This window comes from Macrotis lagotis, chromosome X (genome assembly GCF_037893015.1).
Source record: "Macrotis lagotis isolate mMagLag1 chromosome X, bilby.v1.9.chrom.fasta, whole genome shotgun sequence".
NCBI lineage: Eukaryota > Metazoa > Chordata > Mammalia > Peramelemorphia > Peramelidae > Macrotis > Macrotis lagotis.
This window is the reverse complement of record NC_133666.1, coordinates 586,124,665-586,151,485: the sequence shown is the minus strand read 5'-3', so window position 1 is coordinate 586,151,485 and position 26,821 is coordinate 586,124,665. Positions and strand designations below refer to the sequence as shown.

At 34.4% G+C, this 26,821-nt stretch overlaps 1 protein-coding gene across 3 annotated transcripts in view; it reads right to left on the bottom strand.

Annotated features, from left to right (window-relative positions):
- The window catches only part of LOC141498424 (protein N-terminal glutamine amidohydrolase), a 101,555-nt gene that overhangs the window by 41,617 nt on the left and 33,117 nt on the right, over positions 1–26,821 (bottom strand). For 2 of the 3 annotated variants that reach the window (XM_074201584.1, XM_074201586.1), the window contains one exon: positions 19,779–20,087. In XM_074201584.1, the coding sequence (XP_074057685.1) occupies positions 19,981–20,087 (107 nt within the window). In that variant the 3' untranslated portion in view covers positions 19,779–19,980. Of the gene's footprint in view, positions 1–19,778; positions 20,088–26,821 lie in introns of those variants that run through there. The other variant, XR_012471632.1, reaches the window with a different exon arrangement.

Sequence of the window (26,821 nt, the reverse complement as noted above, 5' to 3'; positions counted from 1 at the left end):
CTCCTCCTCTAACATAATTCCGATTCACTTATGTGCCATATATGCCATTCACATTCCTGATGTCATGATTCTTTTCAAGAATGAAGAACAATTACGAAATTAAAGTACTGTTTTTTTATTTTATTGGTCTAATTCAACCATGCACAGATGTTCCAATTATTTAAGATTTCTTTTTTTTCTACAAAGTGTATGCATGACTTGCTCTTAATAAAGCCAACAAAATGATCTATGATCATCAATTCATTTCCTAGATGTTACCTAACCATCCATTCTAAATTACTGCCCAGGGGGTGGCTAGGTGGTGCAGTGGATAGAGCACTGGCCCTGTAGTCAGGAGTACCTGGGTTCAAATCCGACCTCAGACAATTAATAATAATAATTACCTAGCTGTGTGGCCTTGGGCAAGCCACTTAACCCCATTTGCCTTGCAAAAAAAAAAAACTAAAAAAGTAAAATAAAATAAATAAAAGAAAAATCAAGGTGTTTAAAAAAATAAAATAAAATAAAATACTGCCCAGAACCAGTCAAGTTCAATGTTCAATAGTCATTAGTCTCCACTGCCTTCACTTTCTTGAAACTGTTCTAATATTCTTTCCAGAAAATGACGTGCTAAAACTTGAGATTTCTATGGAAACCCCAAGTAAGAGTTCCTACTGAGCTCCTTGTATTATGTGTTATATCAATGCTTGCCTTCTCTCCCTGAGAAATTCTTACCAGTATTCTTCCATAGATTCTCCACAAAACATCCACTAAATGGGCTCAAAGTATTTCTCTAATTTCTTTTACATTTTGAGAGTACCAATAGGGCATCGAGGGTATCCACCTGTTAGCCTTTGCTTATATTACATCACTGGAAGTCCACCTTCCTTTTCTGAACATATATTTCCTTAAAAAAAAAGTCTTACTGGTAGTCTTAAGGGTAAGTCTTCATTGGATATAAATTGTAGCCAACTTGTGCCCACCATATCTCTTTCCAATGCCCTTTGATTCACCCACAATTTTATTTCAAGGTCAAACATTTATATTGAAAATATAGGTCTTTTAAGTGGGAAGAACAGCATTATTGCTTCCCACTTAAAAGATCTATATTTTCAAGACAAATGTCTGTCCTCGAGGAAGCAAAATTGTGGGGTTATACTCATTTGGGACAGATTCAGCTTAGTGACTCAGGGTATAGAGCACCAGGCTTAGAAATTCATCTTTATGAGTTCAATGCAACCTCAAACATTTACTAGTTATGTGAGCCTGGGCAAGTCACTTAACCTTATTGTTTGTCTCAGTTCCTGTCTGTAAAAAATATGCTAGAGAAGGAAGTTGCAAAATACTACAGTATCTTTGTCAAAGACCCAAATGGGGTCACAAAGAGTAAGATATGACTACAACGACTGAACAATAACAATTAGTATCATTAAAAGCACTGCACAGTTTTCATAGGTTGAAGCAGAACCAAGATAAAAAAGAAATACAGAGAGTTCTCTCCCCACCTCCCCAAAACTTCTCCAAATAACTCTAGAAAATGAATTTTGATGGGAAAATCCAAGAATGTCACACAATTATTTTCTGAGGTCAGTAAAGAGAGACACAAGTCTGTAGACACTGGGAAGGGATCTGGTGAGGATAATGCCATAGTGGAGAATTCCAGAGCCCAGTGAGAGGCTGTGCAGCAGGACAAGAAGAGGTCTCATACCAAAGTGGGACAAGAAGCATCAGCTGGTAACTTTGGCATCCACTCTTCAGGTCATAGATCTAGGGTGATATTTCAAAGAAGGGAGTGGTTCTAGACTCCAGGCTATGTACCTAGGGAGTAGAGAGTTAAGAACAAGTGCCATGGAATTCTTAAGTCAAAAACAAAGCAAGGTCTCAGTTTCAGCTTCTGCTTTAATTACAAGGTTATAAAAGGAATAATGGGAGCAGAATCTGAGAACAAAGGGAAGCTTAATGTAAAAGCCAGCAATTCTGAACCAGCAGAGTTTTCTAGATTAGATGACTGATAATGGCTGTATCTAGCATCAATCTATTGTTGCTCAGACCCATACTCAGGGCAGGAGGGTAAAGGGGGTGGGAGACTGGAATGATCAGACTTGTCCTAGATTACTCTGGGAGCATTAAAAGATTGCAGGTCTCCAGAAGAACTGTCACTGAGATCTAGGAAAAATATAACACTTAGATCAAAGTCAGGAAGTAGGCTAGAATGACCAAACAAAAAAAATTCCATCATAAAAAATTATTTTGTTGAAGGGATGCTCAAAAACACAAATCAGAAGAAGAGAATGACTCCAAAACAACTACAATTAAAGTCACAAAGCAAAACACAGCTTGGGCACAAATTCAATGAAAATTTCTGGAAGAGATGAAGCAGTGGGGTGGCTTGATAGCGTAGTGGATAGAGCCCCAGCCCTGGAGTCAGGGGTTCCTGAGTTCAAATCCAGCCTCAGACACTTAATAATTACCTAGCTGTGTGGCCTGGGCAATCTACTTAACCCCAATGCCTTGCAAAAACCTAAAAAGAGAGAGAGAGAGAGAGAGAGAGAGAGAGAGAGAGAGAGAGAGAGGGAGGAAGCAGGAATTTTTTTTTAAAAGAGCTAAAAGTGATTCTGAAAAACAAATGAGAGCAACAGAGGAAAAAACAGCAAAAGAAATGAAAGATATTGAAGAAAGAATAGGAAAGGCAATGCAGCTTGGCACAAGAGGCAGAAAATCTTGACCAAGGTACCAACTTCCTGAAAATTAAGACTAACACAATTAAAAGTCAATGAGTCCTTGAGGCAAGGGAAAAAAAAAGTCAAAAGCATGAAAATGAAGAAAATGTATCTTGCAACAAAAGCACTAACTTGGAAAATAGTTCAAGAAAAAATTTTAAGAATCGTTACACCATTTGAGCACCATGACCAAAAATAGACTTAAATTTTAAATTTTGTAGGAAATTTTAAAAGAAAACTGTCGAGATCTATTAAAATAGAGGACAAAGTAGAAACAGAAAGGATCCAATAATCAATTCCTGAAAAGAATACCTGAAAACTCCTAGGAATATCACAGACAAAAATCTAGAGTTTCTGGTCAAAGAAAAACTATTACAAACAACCAGAAAGAAAGAATTCAAATACCAAGGAATTGTAGTAAAGATTTTATATGATTTAGCAGTATGATTTAAAGGAGTGGAGAAAGTGGAACACAGTATTACAGTATTACAGAAGGCAAAGGACGTGGGCTTAGAATCAAAATTTTTTTACCCAACATTATACTTTCACAAGGAAAAAAATAAACTAAGCATTTCAAATGAAAAGAATAGAATTATGTAGAAAGTATTAAGTTCACACACAGAAATTATAAGGAAATGTAAAAAAGGAAAGATTAGGAATAAACAAGGATAATTAGCATATTCTAATATGAGCAGATGATACTTATATCCTCTCTCTTAACCCTATCATCAGGAATCAGAGATTGAGTCTAATTAGACAATTAGAGTGAATCTCTTACATCTTGATGATCTTAAGAGAAAAATGGAGATTGTAAAAAGAATACATTGGTGGAGAGGACAAAGAGAGGAAAGGAAGGTTAAGAAAAATTATCTCACATAATCAGGGTGCACAAGTAGACATCCAAAGAGGAATGGGGGAGAGGAATGGCTTCCATCCAAACCTATCACCTAAACTAGCCAAGTGCTTGCGTGTGCACACAAACACACACACACACACACACACACACACACACACACACACACACGGAGTTGGTTACAGAAATACATTTCACTCAACAACAGGAGGGAAAGGGGGGGGAAGAGGAGGTGTAATTAGAAAGAGGAGGCGTAATTAGAAAGAGGGTGTATATTAAGGGAAGGATTAGTCCTAAGCAACACAATCTCTAAGGAATGTACAAAAACGTAACTCTTTGAGGTGGCAAAGAATCTGAGGATGCCTATAAACTGTGGAATGGATGAACAAATTATGGTATATATATAAATTATCACATAATATTATATATAAAAAAATGAAGAGAATAGTTTCACAGAAATTTGGGAAAATTTGTATGAACTGATGTAAAGTGAGCAGAATCAGAACAATTTATAAAATGACAATAGTATGCAAAAACAAAAAAATTTTGAAAGAATTAGGAACTTACCCTATACCAAAATATGTACATACCAAATATGTACATACCAAAATGAGTACAGGATTTAGACAGAAAGGATAACACCATTGATAAATTAATAGACCAAGAAAAACTCTATCAGATCTATGTAAAGGGACAAATTTATGACAGAACAAGAAATAGAGTATATTATAAACTGCAAAATGAATATTAATTTAATTAAAGTTTTTGCACTAATAAAATCAGTTACCAAATTAGAAGGAAAGCAGAAAGCTGGGAAACAATCCTCACAACTAGTTCTGATAAAGGTCTCATTTCTAAAATATATTGAGAATTATATCAAATTTATAAGATCACAAGTCATTCCCCAATTGCTAAATGGTCAAAGGATATGAATAGGCAATTTTCAAATGAAGAAATTAAAGCTATATGTAATCATATGAAAAATCCTCCAAATCATTATTGATTAGAGAAATGCAAATTAAAACAACCCTGAGGTATCACCTTAAACCTATCAAATTGGCTAAGATGACAAAAAGGGAAAATGATCAATCTTGGGAGAGGTTTTGGGAGGACTGGGACATTAATACATTGCTGTTGGAGTGTGAATTGATCCAACCATTCTGGAGAGCAATATCGAAGCATGCCCAAAGAACAATAAAACTGTTCGTTCCCTTTGACCCAACAGTTCCAATTCTATGTCTATATCCAGAAGAAATCATAAAAAAAAAAATGGGAGAAGTCCCACATGTTCCAAAAATACTCATAGCAGTTCTTTTTGTAATGACAAAGAATTGGAACTTGAGGGGATACCTATCAATTGGGGAATGGTTAAAAAAAAAGTTATGGTATAAGAATAGTATGGAATACTATTGTTCTATTAAAAAACCATAAATGGTCAAACTCTAGAAAAGCATGTTGAATTACAGGATCTGATTCTGAGCGAAGGGAGAAGAACCAAGAGAACATCAACAACATTGTGAGATGAACAACCTTGATGGAAGCAGCTCCTCTCAGCAGTTCAGACAGCTAGGACAATTGTATTACACCAGCTATGGGCAACATTATCCCCATCTAGAGGAAGAAAAACAAAACTAAACAAAACAAAAAATCTTTCAAAATCTGATGGACAGTACATTTTTAAAAAATATCTTTTATGTATTTCTTTCCCTTAATCCTAATTTCACCAAAAATGACTAATCTGTAAACACGTTTAACACAAATGTGTATGTACAATATTAACCTGTTCACTGCTGGGGGTGGGGGTGTAGAAGGAAATTTTGTAACTTAAAAATATACATATGTATATGGATGAATGTTGAAAAACTTTCATAATATATATTTGGAAAAATAAAATATCAATCAAAAAGAAAGAATTAGGAACTTTCATCAGAATAACAATCAACTACCAGAGAACAACTGATAAGAGCACAATATCCACCCTCCATCTGATACAATGGTCAAGGACACAGAGTGCAGAATGGGGCATATAAATATACATATTTGGCTTGGTCAATGAGAAAATTGGTTTTGCTTGACTCTGTGTATATGTATGTATTTATACATTATATTTGTGTATGTGCAAATATAGTTACATTTGTAATAGAAGTTTTGTTTGTCCTTTCATTCTCAATTGGGAGAAAGGGAGCAGGAATTTGAAGAGATAAAGCAGATTTTTTACAATTAATGAAATAAAATTGTAAAAAAATAAAAACTTCTCAAAAAAACTGAATTGCTGCACATTGGCCCAAGAGATGCTAAATTCTGGCTCCAACTCTTCATCAAACTCTATCTTTAATAGCTTTAATTAGTTACCAAAGGTTTCATAATATTAAAGAGCATATACATATATATATATATATATATATAGATAGATATACACACACATACATATGTTTAGAGGTATGTATATATGCACCTTACAATATATGTATATATATATATATATATGTATATGAATAGATACACACACATATCTCTCTAATTTCCATCCTTGCTCCTAGTTCCAAGTAGAAAAAGCCTAATAATCACTTTCAAAGTGACAATCCTTCAAATACCTAAAAATTTCCCATACCCCTCACTGAATTTCACAGGTTGGGCTACCTTATCTCTAAGATTCTGACTCTAAATCCTATCTACCAAGGTTATACAAGTACAGGAATCTAATTGATCCTGTCTGACCCTGTGAAGAATACTTGTCAGAATTCTTCAGTCTTAGTGTAAAATGTCTTAGGTAAAGGTCCTCACAGTACTAAAATAAATCATCCTTTTAAGGAAAATGAAAAAAAAAAGTGTTTTATGCTTTTTGGAAGTTTTTTTTATCATTTTTCATTTTATCATTTAGCATTTTGTATCAAAGAAGATATCAAAGAGTGAGAGAAGCCCAAAGGATAAATTGAACCAAGAGTGAAATGGCACCTTGGTCAAGCCCTTTCCCCCTCCATAAAACTTTCATGAAATGATGATCTGGCCTAGTTATCAATCAAGAGAGCAGGCCTCTAGTCAGAGTATTTTCTGGGTAGAAGACTACTCATGAGGAGGCAGAGAATTCCAAAAAAAAGACAAAGCAGAGGAAATAGGGGAAACATTTCCTTATGAGATCATCTTCTTCACAACATTTCAGCAGAATTTGAGTTTTCTGCTCAATGTAAGAAAAATACCACTAAATTTCATACTGGTAAACTATTAAAGTCTCCATAAATTCCAACACCTCACTGGTCATGAAGAACTGGGTTCTCAAAGGCTATGTCAATGAAGTGTCATTTGGGGCAGGTTCTACCATGAAAGAAAAGCTTAAAGTGAACTTATTTCAAAAGGCTGTCTAGTTTCTAAGAACCAGCCTAAGTTAGGAGAATCTCATCACTTAAAATCTGGTCACTTTGACTACGGCAAACCATAAAACGAGACAAAATTAAAAAAAAACCTCTCAGTCCCATTTGCCTCCAGTGAGGCAACTAGTGACACAGTGGCTAGAGAGCCAGATCTGCAGTGAGGAAAATGTTTTCATGAGTTCAAATATGGTCTCAGATACCTTCAAGCTACGTGACCCTGATCAAGTCATTTAAACCAGTTTGCCTCAGTTTCTTCATCTATAAAATGAAGAAGGAAATGGCAAACTACTCAGTATCTTTGTCAAGAAAACCCAAAATGATGTCACAAAAAGTTAATCACAACTGAAAAACATCAACTATAACAACTTTCTACAATGACATTGTCAGAGTAGTGAAAAAGAGAGCATGGCTTTCAATTATAGACTAAATAGAAATGGCACAAAAGAGTAAAGACAAAAAAAGCAAGTGACTAAATTAAGAGTACACAGAAATGATCCATACTGGAGGTGACAAACTGTAGGGAATGGAGGGATCGATTTACAGGAATAAAGAATTAATAATAGAAAGGGATCCATCTATATACAAAAAGTCATAGCATTATATTTGTTAGAGGAAAAAAACTGGAAATAAACTTTGTGCCTATTAACTGAAGAATGGCTAAATAAACTGTAGTACTTATACATTACAAAATATTACTGAACTATAAAGAACTAATATAAAAAAACTATATATAATTGATATAGAGTAGGCAAAAAAGAACCAGAAGAAAACTACACTGAGCTTTCAACTATATAAAAATACAAAATTACAGCAAAATCCATGATAAAGGCAATGGATAAGGTCAGTCCTACCTTATTTAAAATTAATGCATGTATAAAAAGCATTATATTCAATTCAGAGGGGCTAGAGGCATTCCCAATAAGATCAGGGGTGAAACAAGGGTGCCCATTATCACCACTACTACTCAATATTGTATTAGAAATGTTAGCTTCAGCAATTAGAAAAGAAAAAGAAATTGAAGGAATTAGAATTGGGAAGGAAGAGAGAAAACTCTCACTCTTTGCAGATGACATGATGGTCTACCTAGGGAATCCCAAGAAATCATCCAAAAAACTACTGGAAACAATTACCAATTTTAGCAAAGTTGCAGGTTATAAAATAAACCCTCATAAATCCTCAACTTTTCTATATATGTCTAGCAAGATACAGCAGAAAGAGCTAGAAAGAGAAATCCCATTCAAAGTAACCTCAGACAATATAAAATACCTGGGAGTCTATTTGCCAAGACAGACTCAGAAACTTTTTGAAAACAATTATAAAACACTTCTCACACAAATGAAACCAGATTTAAATAACTGGGCAAATATCAACTGCTCATGGATAGGTAGAGCTAATAGAATAAAAAGGACAATTCTACCAAAACTAAACTACCTGTTTAGGGCCCTACCAATCAAAATTCTAAAAAATTACTTTAATGAGTTAGAAAAAATTGCAAGTAAATTCATATGGAGAAATAAAAAGTCAAGAATTTCCAGGAACTTAATGAAAAAAAAGTGCAAAAGAAGGGGGCTTAGCCCTACCTGATCTAAAATTATATTATAAAGCATCAGTCATCAAAACTGCTTGGTATTGGCTAAGAAATAGAGTGGTGGACCAGTGGAATAGACTAGGTGCAAAAGCAGGAGATGATTATGTAATCTGCTGTTTGATAAACCCAAAGAGTCCAGCCATTGGGATAAAAACTCTCTCTTTGATAAAAACTGCTGGGAAAATTGGAAATTAGTATGGAAGAAACTTAGATTAGACTAACACCTAACACCCTTTACCAAGATAAGATCCAAATGGCTACAGGACTTAGACATAAAAAAACAATACTATAAGCAAATTAGAAGATCAAGGACCAGTTTACCTGTCAGATCTATGGAAAGGGGAGCAGTTTATGACTAAGGAAGAGTTGGAGAACATCACCAAAAACCAACTAGATGATTTCGATTACATTAAATTAAAAAGCTTTTGCACAGATAAAACCACTGTAACCAAGATCAAAAGAAATTTAGCAAATTGGGAAACAATCTTTACAACTGATGATTCTGACAAAGGACTCATTTCTAAAATATACAGAGAACTGAGTCATATTTTTAAAACAAAAAGCCATTCCCCAATTGACAAATGGTCAAAGGATATGCAAAGGCAATTTACAGATGAGATCAAAGCAATCCATAGCCATATGAAAAAATTGCTCTAAATAATTATTAGAGAAATGCAAATTAAAGCTTCTCTGAGGTACCACCTCACATCTCTCAGACTGGCCAATGACCAGAAAGGATAATGATCATTGTTGTAAAGGTTGTGGGAAATCTGGGACACTATTACACTGTTGGTGGAGCTGTGAACTCATCCAACCTTTCTGAAGAAAAATTTGGAACTACACCCAAAGGGCAACATAAATGTGCATACCCTTTGACCCAGCAATACCACTACTGGGTCTATACCCTGAAGAGATCATGAAAAAGGGTAAAAACATCACTTGTACAAAAATATTCATAGCAGCCCTGTGTGTGGTGGCAAAGAATTGGAAATCAAGTAAATGTCCTTCAATTGGGGAATGGCTTAGCAAACTGTGGTATATGTATGTCATGGAAAACTATTGTTCTATTAGAAACCAGGAGGGATGGGATTTCAGGGAAGCCTGGAGGGATTTGCATGAACTGAACTGATGCTGAGTGAGATGAGCAGAACCAGAAAAACACTGTACACCCTAACAGCAACATGGGAGTGATGATCAACCTTGAAGGACTCACTCATTCCATCAGTGCAACAATTGGAAACAATTTTGGGCTGTCTGCAAAGGAGAGTGCCATCTGTATCCAAATAAAGAGCAGTGGAGTTTGAACAAAGTTCAAGGACTATTCCCTTTAATTTAGAAAAAAAAAACCTGATATCTTAATCTTATTGTCGGATCTTGTTATTTCTTAGACTTTTTGTCTCTTCCTTAAGGATATGATTTCTCTCTCATCACACTCAATTTGGATCAATGTACAACATGGAAACAAAGTAAAGACTGACAAGATTGCTTTACGTGGGGGGATGGGGGAGGGAAGATGGGGAAATTGTAAAACTCAAATAATATCTTTAATAAAAATAAATTTAAAACAAATAAAAAATAAAATTAACGCATGTCATTTTCATTTCTTTTATCAGTCAGTAAATAACAAGGATTAAGTGTAGTTACAATTGTCCAATAATGCCTTCTTCTGCTATTTTACTTCTCTATGTAGCTTTGGGATTTTTGATATATTTATTTTATGATTTTGTTGGGGGGTTACTGTCTTTGCTGTTGTTCTTACTAATGATATTGCTTGTATGGTCTATTTAATATTCATCTTTTTGAAGCCATATTATCAGAAGTTAAAACAAAATTAATTTTAAAAACTTCCAGTGATCAGAGGCTTGCTACTTTACATTCAGCATTTAAATCTCTGTGATGATTTTGTTCTAAGATATGACAAAAATTGGGAGTAATCACTTTGACACTATTACAACTATTTTGAGCACATAGCTCATTTGTCATATTCTACATGGAAACTGCTCCCTCTGCTGGATGGCTTAAACACAGAGCAGCAGCAGTGTTCACAAATTCTAATGCATTATTTCACTCAACTCCTAAAACAAACAAAAAAAATCAATCTTATGAACATTAAATAACTGATATTCCAAAGGAAAACTTACTACAAACAGATCCATAATATATAAACGTATGCAAGTCTAGAGCTCAAGAGAAGAATTATGAGCTTACCTCCATTACTAAATTTCCCTTTCTTCAGTACCGAAAGCTACAATCATGGCTGAGGCTACAATCATAGGTGAGGGAGGTAAGGTAAAGAGAAAGTCTGTCTGACAGGCAGTCAATGATAGTGGAAAGGACCCAGTATCTGAAGCCAAAGGATCTAGGCTCAAGTCCAGATTCTGATACTCATTACCTGTATAGCCCTTGAGCAAGTAACTTCACTTGTCAGCACTGCTTTCCTCCTAACAAGATGAACTACGTAAGATCTAAAATCCCTTCTGGTTCTAAATCTTATTTTCCATATATATAGCACCTGGGTCTGGTTCTTATTGGATTGATCAAATCCTCTTAAGCTTCCAGGGAAGGGAAGGAAATAGGGCCTTGTTCATCCTGTTACCTAATAAGCCTGAAGAGAAGTGGGAGGCTTCTCAAGGTATATAACTATGCTGTTTGATTTTGATGGGAGAGATGTTGGAGGGTTAAGTTTAAAAGAGCTTACTGTTCTTACTCTGTCTGGCCCATTTCCAGTTTCTTGGCATGAATCAAATTGTGGTTTGGACCCTCATTGCCTCTTGCCTAGACTCTTGATATAGTCGTCTAACTGGTCTCCCTGTTTCAACTCACCTCACATCAAGATATTGTTTTTTTTTATATTGTTAACCATAATTTTCTTAGGCTAAAAATGAAATAAAGACATTTTATCCATGAGTTTTATTCTCGAGGATCTTACCAAACCCATGGGTATATGGCATTATTAAAGATACCAACTCATACAAAATTTTGGGGCATTTTATACAGAAAAGACAAATAATCATAAAATCATATAAGCATAAATCTGAATTAGGTGGCCAATGAAATTTCATATAGATAATATACAATTCTGACCTCTTGTAAGTTATATTATTTGCTTCAAATTCCTATTGATAAGAATCCTACTGAAGTTGGAGAGGGAATATTTACAAAGAACATAGAATTGCTCTCTCCTCATCCAAGATGTCTCTTATCTTGTGATTTGTTGATCCAGATAAAGGAATTTATTGGTGATACTACAAAGCTAACCAGGTCGTGCTGACACAGGCCAACATTTAGATGTAGGAGACAAGTCTTGATATGGCAGATTGACATTTTTATGCACAGAGACAACATTCAGATTTATAACTATTAGTTGGAAGCTGAGAAACCAATTTTTTTTACTAGAAATACAGAATAAGATTTAGACAACATCAAGTTTCATTTAAGTGGTTTCCAAGTTATAAAAGCAAGGGATCCAACCTAAAAAGACGGAGAAGAAAGCTATAATGCCTATCAATAATCAATCAAGCTCACCTTCTATCTCATATTGTTTAGGACTTTCTTGACTTTATTATGGCTTTATGACATTCCCAATAGCTAAATTACTATTTCTTACCCCTTCCACCCACCCCACTGGCCCCATCTGCCTTCTGAAGTCTGAAGTCATCATCTGTCTTCTGAGGACGATGTCAGGATGATGACTATGAGAGCCAAAGCTACTCCTGAATATCAACCACTATGTAATATCAGAATTATATTGACAACAATGAAAGTACCCCAAGTAACAAAATTAGAGAATCTTCATATATATATATATATATATGTGTGTGTGTGTGTGTGTGTGTGTGTGTATTATTTTGTATAGCACTACATACTTTTTGCATACTGTTTTCCTCTGATTATAGAGGCAGTATGGTACAAAGCATTAATGTCAAATTTGAAAAGAAATGGGCCACTGGCCCCTAAGTCATACAGAAGGATACCTGTGGACTATGTATTGACTTAGAAAACTACATAATAACAAGTTTTATTTATTTTTATTTACTTTGTTAAATGTGGTTCAGGTCATAATCAGGAATTCTGTAGGTCTCTGAAGTAAAAGATGAAGTTCTAGGTTGGAGTGAGGAAGACAGTTCAAATATTGCCTCAAATACTTAAGAGCTACAAATCAGATAATCTCCATGTACCTGCTAAGTCAATGACAGATAACAGTCTGGACTGGTAGAGGTAATTTCTGTATTGGTGAATTCCTAACATAAAGAAAATACATTCTTCACAAATTTAGCTATTTTAAGTCCTGGAGGGAAAGGATCATTTCTTAACCATCTTAGCATCATGAAGTTGAAAACAGGAATGAAAAACATTAATAACTACCATTTATGTTATGGTCAAAGGATTTGGATCTGAAAGGAACCTTAGAAAGCATTTATATAGTCTACCCCTATCATTTAACAGTTGAGGAAAAACTTTCCCCAAATAGATAGACAGAGACTTGGTTAAGATCACTGGACTCTCAAATCAGCTCTCTTTCGCTATACTATACTATACTACCTGCTAAGGTTTATTTCAAAACTATTCTCTTTCATCAAACTTTATGCTTCTGTCCAACTCAACTACTCATCCTGTTCATAAACTTTACTACTTCCAGAACTTTACTTATAACATTTACTATGTCAGAAATGTCCTTCTCCACCAGTTGAAATACTAATCTTTCAGAGTCAGCTCAAATATTTTAAAGTCTATGTTGCCCTCTCTGATCTCTTACTACTTCCCTCTCCAAATCCCTCTATTTCACATTTCAACCCTCTCTCAATTTTGACCCCAATTTAGCATCCTATCCACTATAACACCTATATGCATCAATAATGATGATAAGTGTTTAGCACAGTGCCTACCATATATCAAGAGCTAAGTAAATGCTTGTTGTCTTGACAACAAAATGGGTAAGAATTTTAAAATAAAATATTTAAATTAAAAGAAATAAAAATTTTAAAACTCAACCTCAGAAAAAAAGAAAAATGAACAAGTCATTAAAGAAACCACCAAAGTTTAAAAAAAAAAAAAACAACTAACCCAGGACTAGATGGATATTGAATTTTATAAAACTTTCAAAGAACAATTCCAAAATTCCAAAGTTATTTGAAAAAAAAATCAAGAAACACTGGTAGAAGTTGAGAACTAAGTTGGAGGTAAAACAGTCAGACAGTCAATATTTAAGTGCTTACCATGCGCCAGGCAGCAAATATAAACAGCTTTTTGTAGAAATTTGGCTACAAGAGAGAGAAGACATACAGAAGGATAGCTGAAAGTAGGATCAAATGATGATTTTTTTTTAAAGATGGAAGGGGAAATTAGGAGAGAACAAATTCCTAGAGGGTACTGGAGGGGATGGGATTCAGCATACAAGCAGAAAGCTTAAGGAATGCCAAGGAAGGGACACCTCATCCTCATGAGACTAGAATATGATGAGGCAATTTGAGGTATGAAATTGTAGAGGAATGAGTAAATGATGAGTCGTTTCCATGGAGTAAGGAAGTACTGATGTAGGTATTTTGAAAAGAAAGATTTGAACCAGCAACTGTTAGGAAAGCAAAAGAATGCTGATCAGGGAGGACTAAAAGAATTGATAGGAAGTAGTAAAGGCCCAGATGAAATAAGATAACAAATTTTAGTGAAACCAGTCAGCAGGCACATCTACCTCCAGTGGTAAAACATGCAAAAGGTGAAAGTAGTCCAGGGTCAAAGTCTGGAAAAGAATAAGAAGGTGAAAGAACCAGGACAAAATATAGTGTAAAGCTGAACTAGGCAAAAGTTAAACATTTAGAGAGGAGGAAAAATGATAGGCTAGAGGCATTCCCAATAAGATCAGGGGTGAAACAAGGATGCCCATTATCACCACTACTATTCAATATTGTATAAGAAATGTTAGCTTCAGCAATAAGAAAACGAAAATGGAGGAATTAGAATTGGAAAGAGACAAAACTCTCACTCTTTGCAAATGACATGATGGTATACCTAGAGAATCCCAAAAAACAATTTAAAAAATTACTAGAAATAATTAGTAACTTTAGCAAAGTTACAGGTTATGAAATAAACCCTCATAAATCCTCAACATTTCTATATAAGACTAGCAAGATGTAGCAGAAAGAGCTAAAAAGAGAAATCCCATTCAAAGTAACTTCAAACAATATAAAATATCTGGAGTCTACCTGCCAATGCAGACTCAAAAACTTTTTGAAAACAATTACAAAACACTTCTCACACAAAATCATATTTAAGTAGCTGGGCAAATATCAACTGCTCATGGATAGGTCGAGTTAATATAATAAAAATGACAATTCTACCAAAATTAAACTACTTGTTTAGTGCCCTACCAATCAAAATTCCAAAAGATTACTATAATGAGTTAGAAAAGATTGTAAGTAAATTCATATGAAGAAATAAAAAGTCAAGAACTTCCAGGGATTTAACAGGAAAAAAAGTACAAAAGAAGGTGGTTTAGCCTTACCAAATCTAAAATTATATTATAAAGCATCAGTCATCAAAACTGTTTGATATTGGTTAAGAAATAGAGTGGTGGATCAATGGAATAGACTAGGGTGCAACAGCAGGAAATGATTATATAAATCTGCTGTTTGATAAACCCAGAGTCCACCTATTGAGATAAAAACCCTCTCTTCAATAAAAACTGTTGGGAAAATTGGAAGTTAGTATGGCAGAAACTTGGATTAGAACAACACCTTACCCCCATAAGATCAAAATGGATACAGGATTTAGACATAAAAACAATATTATAAGCAAACTAGGAGATCGAAGAATAGTTTACCTATCAGATCTATAGAAAAGGAAGCAGTTTATGACTAAGGAAGAAATGGAGAACATCATTAAAAAACAAACTAGACAATTGTGATTATATTAAATTAAAAAGTTTTTGCACAGACAAAACCACTGCAACCAAGATCAAAAGAAATGTAGTAAACTAGGAAACAATCTTTACAACTAGTATTTCTGACAAAGGACTCATTTCTAAATTATACAGAGAAGTGAGTCAAATTTTTTTAAAAAAACAAGCCATTCCCCAACTGACAAGTGGTCAAAGGATATGCAAAGGCAATATACAGATGAGGAAATCAAAGCAATCCATAGACATATGAAAAATTGCTCTAAATCTTTAATTATTAGAGAAATGCAAATTAAAGCTTCTCTGAGGTTACCACTTCACACTTCTCAGACTAGCCAATATGACTAGAAAGGACAATGATCAGCGTTGGAAGGGATGTGGGAAATCTGGGACACTAACACATCCTTGGTAGAGCTATGAACTCATCCAACCTTTCTGGAGAGCACTTTGGAACTGCACCCAAAGGGCAACAAAAATGTGCATACCTTTTGATCCAGCAATACTACTGGGTCTATACCCTGAAGAGATTATGAAAAAGGGTAAAAACATCACTTGTACAAAAATATTCATAGCAGCTCTGTTTGTGGTGGCAAAGAATTGGAAATTAAGTGAATGTCCAGCAATTGGGGAATGACTTAATAAACTGTATGTGATGGAATACTATTGTTCTATTAGAAAAGAGGAGGGATGGGAATTCAAGGAAGCCTGGAAGGATTTGCATGAACTGATGCTGAGCAAGATGAGCAAAACCAGAACACTGTACACCCTAACAGCAAGATGATCAACCTTAATGGACTTTCTCATTCCATCAGTGTAACAATCAGGGACAACTTTGGACTATCTGCAATGGAGAATACCATCTGTATCCAGAGAAAGAATTGTGGAGTTTGAACAAAGACGAAAGACTATTACCTTTAATTTAAAAAAAAAAAAACTTTATCTTATGTAATTTTTCTATCTCTTATACTTTATTTTCTTCCTTAAGGATAATATTTCTCTCTCATCACATTCAACTTACATCAGTGCATACCATGGAAACAATGTAAAAACTAATTGATTGCCTTTTGTGGGGAGTGGGGAGAGGAAAGCAAGATTAGAGGGAAAATCATAAAATTCAAAAAATAAAATAAAATCTTTCTTTTATTAAAAAAAAAGAGAAAAATGAGGCAAAAGGTGATGGCCTAGGAAAGCAGAAAGTTGTGCTAAAGACAGAAAAGGATTAAAGAGAGACACCAGGAAAGCTGAAGAGACAGGAGATTATGGTCAAAGTTAAAAGACCATAAAGGTGGAATAGTTATGAATAATGATGATGAAATTAAAGATGTGTGTGTGTGTGTGTGTGTGTGTGTGTGTGTGTGTGTGTGTGTGTGTGTGTGTGTGTGTCTGGCTGAGATGTAACAGAGGAGATCCTAGGAGTTTAGAAACCTGATAAATGACAAAGTGAGGTTATTTGAGGGGACATCAAAAAGGAAATAGAAGCACTCAAGTATATAAGGATAGGAAATGTGGAATAGAAAAAAACTAGGAGCCAGGTACTACATTCATTGGAAAAGTTAGAAATCCTGGAGGCTAAAAGATAAAATCTCTACTCTGATCAGTTTAGAAAGAATTAAGCAATCAATTGACAGGTATTAAACATTTATTATATGGCAAGGCAATATCTTAGAGTTGGGGATGATAAAGACAAAAATGTAAAAACAATGCCTGCCTTCATGGGGCTTACATTATAGTGGAGGAGATAACATGCAAACAGATAGGTACGTATAAGTATATAGGTTATATACTTTATAGATGGTAAGGCTGTTCGAAAATTCGTTTTTCACAGATGATAGTGTACTAATTTCATCAAGTTTTGGCATAATACAATGTTTCAATAAACACAAAATAAAATAGAAGAACATATTTTCAGATTATGTTTCCACTGCCAGTGTCTTACATACCAGCAAAGACTGAACTGGAAGACAGTAAGCTAAATCACATTCGAGAAAATGCACAGCAAGTTCAATGATCCCAAGAAAATGACTCCTTGCTGCCAAACCTTGTCTTTTACCACCAACATCCCTAACAGGGCTACTATTTGGCTACAAATCATGAAACACCACAAGAATCAAAATTTCAGATAACCCAAAGGGAAACAGACATATGAATGCCAGATGTAAATATAGGTAAAGAGAACTGCCAAGAATGTCTCTTTTGTGAGAAATTATGTAAATGTCAATATCAAGAACAGGTAAGACAAGAAAAATGGTGAATCAGTCATGAAATGAGAGCAAAGGATAACATGTGAACAGCCTAAATTCAATTCTAACATCCACAAAATGTATGAAGAACCAAATGCCTCTAGCTAGTCAGCTGAATGCTCTATAAAGAATTTATGCATAGACATATATGTGCTATGTGGCAACAATTATACGTCTATAACAGGTCAATGGATTCTTTTCTGAATAGCTGTTGGCAGTTTTTCCCAACAATAAGTTAAATCTGTTCCTTTACAACTTCCAACCAGCCTCCTAGTTCAAGACTCTGGGGCAAATGTACATCTTCCATATGACAACTCTTTGAATACTTAAAAACAAATCTGTCTCCCTTAAGGATACAGGCTAATTGGGGGCGGCTAGGTGGCACAGTGAATAGAGCACCAGCCCTGGAGTCAGGAGTACCTGAGTTCAAATCTGGCCTCAGACACTTAATAATTACCTAGCCATGTGGCCTTGGGTAAGCCACTTAACCCCATTTGCCTTGCAAAAAAACCTAAAAAAAAAAAAGCATATAGACTGATTGCCTCTAGTTTCTTCTACCAGTCATCATAATGGCATGAACTTGAGGACTTCACCATCCTGGTTCTCCTCCCTTAATTGGTCACCAGCTTATTCATTTTCTTCCTGAACTATGGTGCAAAGAATTAACACATTACTTCAGAAGTATTGGAAGGCAATAGGATAATTATCTCCCAAATCTTATAACCCTCTTGTTTTTGAGGCTGCCAGATCATGTTAACTCATATTGAATTTACATTTCATTAAACTCTCCAGATCTTTTTCAGAAAAACTACTACCTAAATATGCCTCTACCTTCTACTTTGAAAGTCAATATATATACTGAACCCAAATTTTAGTCTTTATTTCTATCACTATAAAATTTCACCTTATTCAATGTGGTCCAACATTCTGACTCAAGATATTTTTGCAGCCTATTACCAACTATATTAGCTATCCCTTCCAGTTCTGCATTATCTGTAATCATTTGTCCTCTCCAAATTTCAAATTCTTCACCCATAAAATGGAAGCATTATTATTATTATTTTGTAGAATTATCAAATAAGATACCTGTTGAAAATACTTTATAAACTTTAAGTAATTATACAAATATCAACCAATAAACATTCATTAACTGCCTACTTTGTGGCAGAATATAAGGATTAGAAAAGATTGGATCCAAGGTCATGGAGCTCAACCTCCTTATTTTATAGATGGTACAACTCAAGCCCAAAGAATTAACTCATCAAAAGTCCCCAAATTAGTTATTGGTAAATCCAGGGCTAAAATTCAAAATCTAATGCTCTTTCCACCACACCACAGTTATACTACATATATCAGCAATAACTAATCCAATGTCCAAAGAGAACACAGGTTATTGAAAGGGATCATCAAAACTCATTTAAGTTCTGAGGTTTTGATACATATTGTATCAGGATTGCTTCTTCAATACTAAACCTCCAAGAGGTTATTACAGACCCTAAGAGTAATTTTAACATACATTAATTACATGTAAACCATATTAATCCTTTTAAGTGAATGCTGGGGAACATGCAATTCTGAAAAGGTTATGAGTCAGTAGGGATAAATATTTTAGCTCGGTATAAATAAATGCCTAACAATTAAAGCTATTCAGAATTGTAATGGATTGCTTCAGTAAATAATGGGTAGAATGACCAATTACTGGGAATTATTGTAGGAGATTTGTATTTCATACAGGAATCATATTACATGGATTCTAAATTCTCTTCCAATCTATAAGTCTATAATTTACCTTCTATCTATAGTATCCTTCCCCTCTCATGCACAGTTATATCATATAAATCAACAGAGGTTTATTGATCTTTCCTAGGTGCAATTCACTGTGATGAGATTACAAAATGGCATAAACCATTTGTCCTCAAAAAGTTGAATGAGGCAAGGGGGGAGAGAGAAAGGGAGGAGCTGGGAGGAGATGGATGAAAAGAAGAAAAGTGTGTTTATTCACAAATAAGCATGAACAACTTACATCAAATATATACCAAAAATTTTTACCTTAAAAAAGAGAAGACTTGCTTAAACACAACAAAAAATTGATAGGAATGACTCAGAAATTAATTATGTATCATCAAGCACACAAACACTTGACATAAAAAAATACTTTTATTCAGTTTTTTACCTGTGTGTACTCACATTTCAATTCTATTAAATAAAATACAAAAAACTAATTTTGTACCAATCTTATTATAAACTACTAACCTGGAGGGAATTGGTATTCACATCAAGTAAAAGAAAAGCAAATATGTGTTCCAGAATTATTTCATTTTCCAAGTCCATAGGCCGAAATCAGGTCTTACTGCCAAATCGATGTACAAAGTCAGGTAGTGTGTATATAGCTCCCCATCCAACCTCAGGATTCATACTGATAAAATCATGCAGGTTCATTTTTGAAGCTAAGAGAATGTACAAAAAGAATTTTACAGTGAGAAAAATAATTTTTATTTAATCATAACATAATTCAAAGAGCTAGAAGTATGTCTATTTTAAAGAAAGTAAACAAGAAAATAAGAGTAAATCATTCTATAGAAAAGCAGAATTTCACTAAGAGTTGAGAAACCCTTGGGGAGTCTATATTTCCTTACAGAAACAGAATTAGAAATGTGAATGACACAGAAAGACCTAGAACCTAGATCACCTAACTCATACTCCAGTGCTTTTTCCAAAGTAGTGCCTGTATTCGTGAATACATATATGTGAATATATATTTAGAAATATTATAAATATACATACAAAGAGATGCGATTACATATGACCAACTCTACATTATAATCCTTATAATCACTGGGGAACCAAAACTTAATTTTCAGCTTCTTTCAATGCTTTGAACTGAAGATCAGAAAACATTTTAAAAAACATTTTGTTAACTATTTCAAATTAATTTCAATTTAGTTATTTTTCTATGTAAGCTATGCATTTTATATATTTAAAAACATTATTATGAAAAAGGGTTCAAAGGCTTCACCAGACTTCCTTTTTCAAAAAAGGTCAAGAATCATCATGTTGCAATAGTAATATTACAAGAATGATCAATTGTTGTTCTGATTCAAAACAATGATCCAAAAATAATCCTAAAGGATCCATGATGAGAAATGCTATCCACCTTCAGAGAATGCAGACTGAAGCATACTTTTTATCCTTTATATTTTTGTTCATGTCTTTTGCAACATGACTTTTATGGAAATGTTTTGCATGACCTCATATGTAAAATCAAAATAAAATAAAATTGTTTGCCTTCTCAAGGGGCAGGGAATGGTGGAAAAGAAGGAGCAAATTTCAAATTCAAAAAAAAATTTAAATGACTTAATTTTTTTAAGATGAAATTGGGAAATATTTAATGAAAGAAAAATAGTTTTTAAAAATGAATCCCTGTGTTAGAATATTCTCAAATCTATGTAATGAAAGTAATCATTTTTTATATTTGTTGCAAAATATTAGGGGGAAAATCTGGGAAAAAATTCTACAAAAGACAATATATCACCTTTTGCTTTTCGAAACTAATTCAATATGAAATATTTTGTCTATATTATGGATGGAAAGTGTCATCTAACCTCTGAAATGACCTTTAGTATGGAATCTCTAATCACCTATTATACTTCTCAAATTGCATGTATTAGTGAAGACAGGTAGTAATCAATGTAAAAAACACCAGGTCTAGAGTCAGGAAGAGTTCAGTTCAGATCTGGCCTGAGATAGTTAATAACTGTATGACCGTGAGCAAGTCATTTAACCTGATTGCTTCAGTTTCATCATTTATAAAATGAGGATAATAAGACCATCTATCTCCCAGAGTTTATTGTGAGGATTAAATGAGATAATAATTATAGAATGTTTATCATGGTGCCAGGCACATATAATAAGCACTAAATAAATGTTTATTGTTTATTATTATTATTATTATTATTATTATTATTATTATCTTAAACTCAGTATGTCTAAATCTGACCTCATTATCTTTTTTTTTGTTTTTTTTTTGGCAAGGCAATGGGGTTAAGTGACCTGCCCAAGGTCACAAAGCTAAGTAATTAAGAGTCTGAGGTCATATTTGAACTCAGGTCCTCCTAACTCCAGGGTTAGTGTTCTCAGTTTCATCATTTATAAAATGGGGATAATAAGACCATCTATCTCCCAGAGTTTGTTGTGAGGATTAAATGAGATAAAAATTATAGAATGTTTATCATGGTGCCGGGCACATATAATAAGCACTAAATAAATGTTAATTATTATTATTATTATTATTATTATTATTATCTTAAACTCAGTATGTCTAAATCTGACCTCATTATCTTTTTTTTTGTTTTTTTTTTGGCAAGGCAATGGGGTTAAGTGACCTGCCCAAGGTCACAAAGCTAAGTAATTAAGAGTCTGAGGTCATATTTGAACTCAGGTCCTCCTAACTCCAGGGTTAGTGTTCTATCCACTGAACCACCTAGCTGCCCTAGCTTCTAACTCATTAACTTTTGTTCTCCCCCACAATGATCCTCTCCTCCTCCTAGCTTCCCTATAATTGCCATCAACTAATCCAGACTGACAACCTAGGTATCATCCTGAACTCTTTTCTCTCACCTCTCATTTATAATCTACTAGCATTTCCTGTCAATTTTACTTTGCTCTTCTGATATGCTTACAACAGGTAAAGCCAGGAGCCGCTAGGTGGCGCAGTGGATAAAGCACTGGCCTTGGAGTCATGAGTATCTGGGTTCAAATCCAGTCTCAGACACTTAATAATTACCTAGCTGTGTGGCATTGGGCAAGCCATTTAACCGCACTTGCCTTGCAAAAAAACCTAAAAAAAAAAAAGGTAAAGCCAAGATGACAGAATGAGGCAAGAAATTCACACAAACTCAGCCAAATTCACTTCCAAAAAACGATAAAATAACCCCTCCAAGCAAATTCTAGAGTGGCAGACCCAACAAAAGGACAGGGTGAAACAATTTTCTAGCCCAAAACCACTTAGAAGGTTAGCAGGAAATTCTGTCTCACTGGGGCAAAAGGAGAATACAGTCCAGTGCAAGCAGTAGATGACCTGACCTCAAAGCCCTTGGCACAGCCGAGCAGTAAGGCTTCAGGTCCCTAAGCAAGAAGTTTAGCACAGTACTCCCCTCTAACACAGGAGCAGAACCCAACTTTATCAAAAAAGTCATGAAATAGGCTGGAAGAATGAACAAAAAATAAAAAATGAACTTGATCAAAGAAAGTTACTATGATGAAAAGGAAAATCAAAGCACAAACCCAGAAGAAGACAACTGCCTACATACAAAACCTCAAAGAAAAATGTGAATTGATCTCAGGTTCAAAAAGAATTCCTAGAAGAGCTTCAAAAGGAATTTAAAAAGTAAATAAAAGAGACAGAAAACAAAATTAGAAAACAAAATGAGAATGATACAAGAGAATCATGGAAAAAGTCAGTAGTATGATAAAGAAAACACAAAAAATAGAAAAATTCACTGAAGAAAACAACCCCTTGAAAATCAGAACTGGTCAAATAGAAAAGGAGATACAAAAGATCACTGAAGAAAAATAATTCCTTAGCAGTAGAAGCTAATTATTCCATGAGACATCAAGAAACAATAAAAATCAAAAGAACAAAAAAAAAGAAAATGTGAAATATCTTATCGGAAAAACAATTGATCTGAAAAACAGGTCCAGTAGAGAAAATTTTTAAATTATTGGAGTATCTGAAAGTCATGATCAAAAAAGAGCCTGTACAGCATATTTCAAAAAATTATCAAAGAAATTTGATCTGATATCCTAGAACTAGAGGGTAAAATAGAATTGAAAAAAATCCACATATCACAACCAAATTCCAGAGCTCCAGGTCAAGGAGAAAATACTACAAAATGGCAAAAAAAAAAACCCAAAACAAACAAACAAACAAAAAACAATTCAAATACTGTGGAATCTCAATCAGGATTACACAGAATTTAGCTATACATTAAAGGACTGGAGGACTTGGAATATGATATTCCATTAGTCATAGAAGCCAGAATTACAACCAAAAATCACCTACCTACCCAGGAAAACTGAGTATAATCCTTCAGGGAGAAAAAATGGACCTTCAATGAAATAATGGACTTTCAAGCATTTCTGATTGATTTTCAAATATAAAAAACTCAAGAGAAGTATAAAAAAGTAAACAGGAAAAAGAAAACATAAGGAATTCAATAAGGCTAAACTGTTTACATTACTACATGGGAAGATTATACTTCTAACTCTTAAGAACTTATTACTATTATAGCAGTTAGAAGAAGTTTAAGTTTGACCATGATGGAATGACAACTTAAAAAAAAAATTAAGGAGTGTGAAAGAGGATTGAAATGGAAAAAAAGGAAAAGGAGAGATAGAATGGTACAAATTTTCCCACATCAAGATGGGTAAAAGAGATATTAGAATGAAGGAAGGGGTGGCTAGGTGGCACAGTAGATAGAGTACTGGCCCTGTAGTCAAGAGTTCAAATCTGGCCTCAGACACTTAATAATTACCTAGCTGTGTGGCCTTGGGCAAGCCACTTAACCCCATTGCCTTGCAAAAAAAAAAAAAAAGAATGAAGGAAAAGATGAAGGGTTGAATATGTTTGAACCTAACTCTTATTAAACTTAGCTCAAAGAGGGAATAACATATGTACTCAGTTAAGTAAATCTTAGAAAAGGATGGCTAGGTGGCGCAGTGGATAGAGCATCAGCCCTGGAATCAGGAGTACCTGAGTTCAAATTCTGCCTCAGACACTTAATAATTACCTAGCTGCGTGGCCTTGGGCAAGCCACTTAATCCCATTTGCCTTGCAAAAACCTAAAAAAAAAATTGCAAAGTATATCTTAGAAAAATGATCAGTGTTGGAGAGCTTGTGTGAAGATTGGGACATTGATTGATATACTGTTGGTGGAAATGTGAACTAATCCAACTATTATGAAAAGCACTATGGAACTATGACCAAAGAGCAATAAAACTGATCATACTCTGACCCAGAAATACCAATACAAGGCTTATGTTCAAAAGAAATTATAAAAAATGGGGAAAGTCCCACATGTTCAAAAATATTTAGAGCAGTTCTTTTTGTAGTGGCAAAAAAAAAACTGCAAACAGAGGGGATGCCTATCAAATGGAGGAATGACTGAACAAGTTATGGTATATGGATATTATAGAGTAATAATTGTTCTCTAAGAAAACATGAAGGGTCAAACTTTAGAGAAGCATGGGAAGAATTACAAGAACTGACGCTGAGCAAAGGGAGGAGAACCAAGAGATCAATGTACACATTAAAAGTAACATTGTTGGGGCAGCTAGGTGGCACAGTGGATAGAACACCGGCCCTGGAGTCAGGAGTACCTGAGTTCAAATCCAGCCTCAGACACTTAATGATTACCTAGCTGTGTGGCCTTGGGCAAGCCACTTAACCCCATTGCCTTGCAAAAACACCAAAAATAAAAAAAAAAAGTAACATTGTGAGTTGATCAACTATAATGGATGTAGCTCCTTTAATGGATATAGCTCCTCTCAACAGTTCAAAGAGCTAGAACAATCCTGGGAGACATGTTGTAAACAATGCCATCCATATGCAGAGGGAAAAAAACCCAGAATCTGGATGGATACTAGGTTCACTTTTTAAAAACTGCTCTTATATTTTTCCTTCCTGTTCAATGGTTTTCTTTCTTTTCCTTTCATCCTTTTTTTTTTAAGGTTTTAGGGTTAAGTGGCTTTCCGAAGGCCATACAGCTAGGTAATTATTAAGTATCTGACGCATATTTGAACTCAAGTACTCCTGACTCCAGAGCCGGTGCCACTGCGCCACCTAGCCAACCCTTTTCTCTTCATCTTAATTCCTCATATTCAAAATGACTAACATATAAACATGTTAAACACAAATGTACATGCACAACTTCTACCAGACTGTTCTTTACTGAGGGGAGAGGGGTGGGAAGGAAGGGTGGTAGAAAAATGTATAACTTAAAAACATGCAATGTTGGATGAATGTTGAAAAACTTTCATAAAATGTAATTGGAAAAATTTTTTAAAAAAACAAGAAAAAAGAACTCTATCTTACCTTAGAGGGAAGCAGGATAGGAGGGAGGGAGATAAGGAAAAAATGAAGATAAGAAAGGGAGAGGGTACTGATAGAAGGAAAGGCAGACTGTGAGAAGCAGTTATCAAATGCAAAATACTTGTGAAGAGGAACAAGGTCAAAGGAGAAAGAGAGAGAAAGCAGGAAAAACAGAGGAAAAATAGTACAGAAGGAGGTATAGCTAGTAATCACACTGTGAATGTGAATGGGATGAACTCCCCCAAAAAGAGAAGCAGATAGCAAAGTGGATTAAATCAGAATCCTACAATATGTTGTTTACAAGAAACACATTTGCAGCAGAGAGAGACACAGAGTAAAAGTAAGGAAGTAGAACAAGAATCTATTATGCTTTAGTTGAAATTAAAAAAAAAAGTTAAGGAAGTAATATGATCTCAAAACAAAGCAAAAGCAAAACCATTTGCACCAACTAGTATAGCATCCACATTTTAAAAAAATACATGAGTTAATGTAAACACTAACAGAATGCCTTCTGTGGGGAGATAGAAGCAAGAATGGGGGAAAAATTGTAAAACTCAAAATAAATACTCTTTCTTTAAAAAAAAATAAGTTCTAGGAGGAAATAGTAAAACTATACTAGTGAGGGGCCTCAATTCTCCCCTCTCAGAACTAGATAAATTTTTTTTTGGTTTTTTCAAAGCTATGGGGTTAAGTAACTTGCCCAAGGTCACAGAGCTAGAAAATTATTAATTGTCTGAGGCTGGATTTGAACTCAGGGCCTCTTGACTCCAGGGCCGGTACTCTATCCACTATGCCATCTAGCTGCCCCACAATACATCTAACCAAAAAATAAACAAAAAAGAAATAGATCAATAGAATTTTAGAAAAGTTAGTAAATGATAGACCTCTGAATGGAAATAGAGAAGAATAGTTTTCTCAGTAACACATGGCACCTACACAAAAACTGACCATGCAATAAAAACTCCCAAATCAAATGCAGAAAAGCAGAAATATTAAATGCATCCTTTTCAGATTCTAATGCAATGAAAACTATATTCAACAAAGGCCCACAGAAAAACAGAATAAAAATTAATTGGAAACTAAATAATCTGA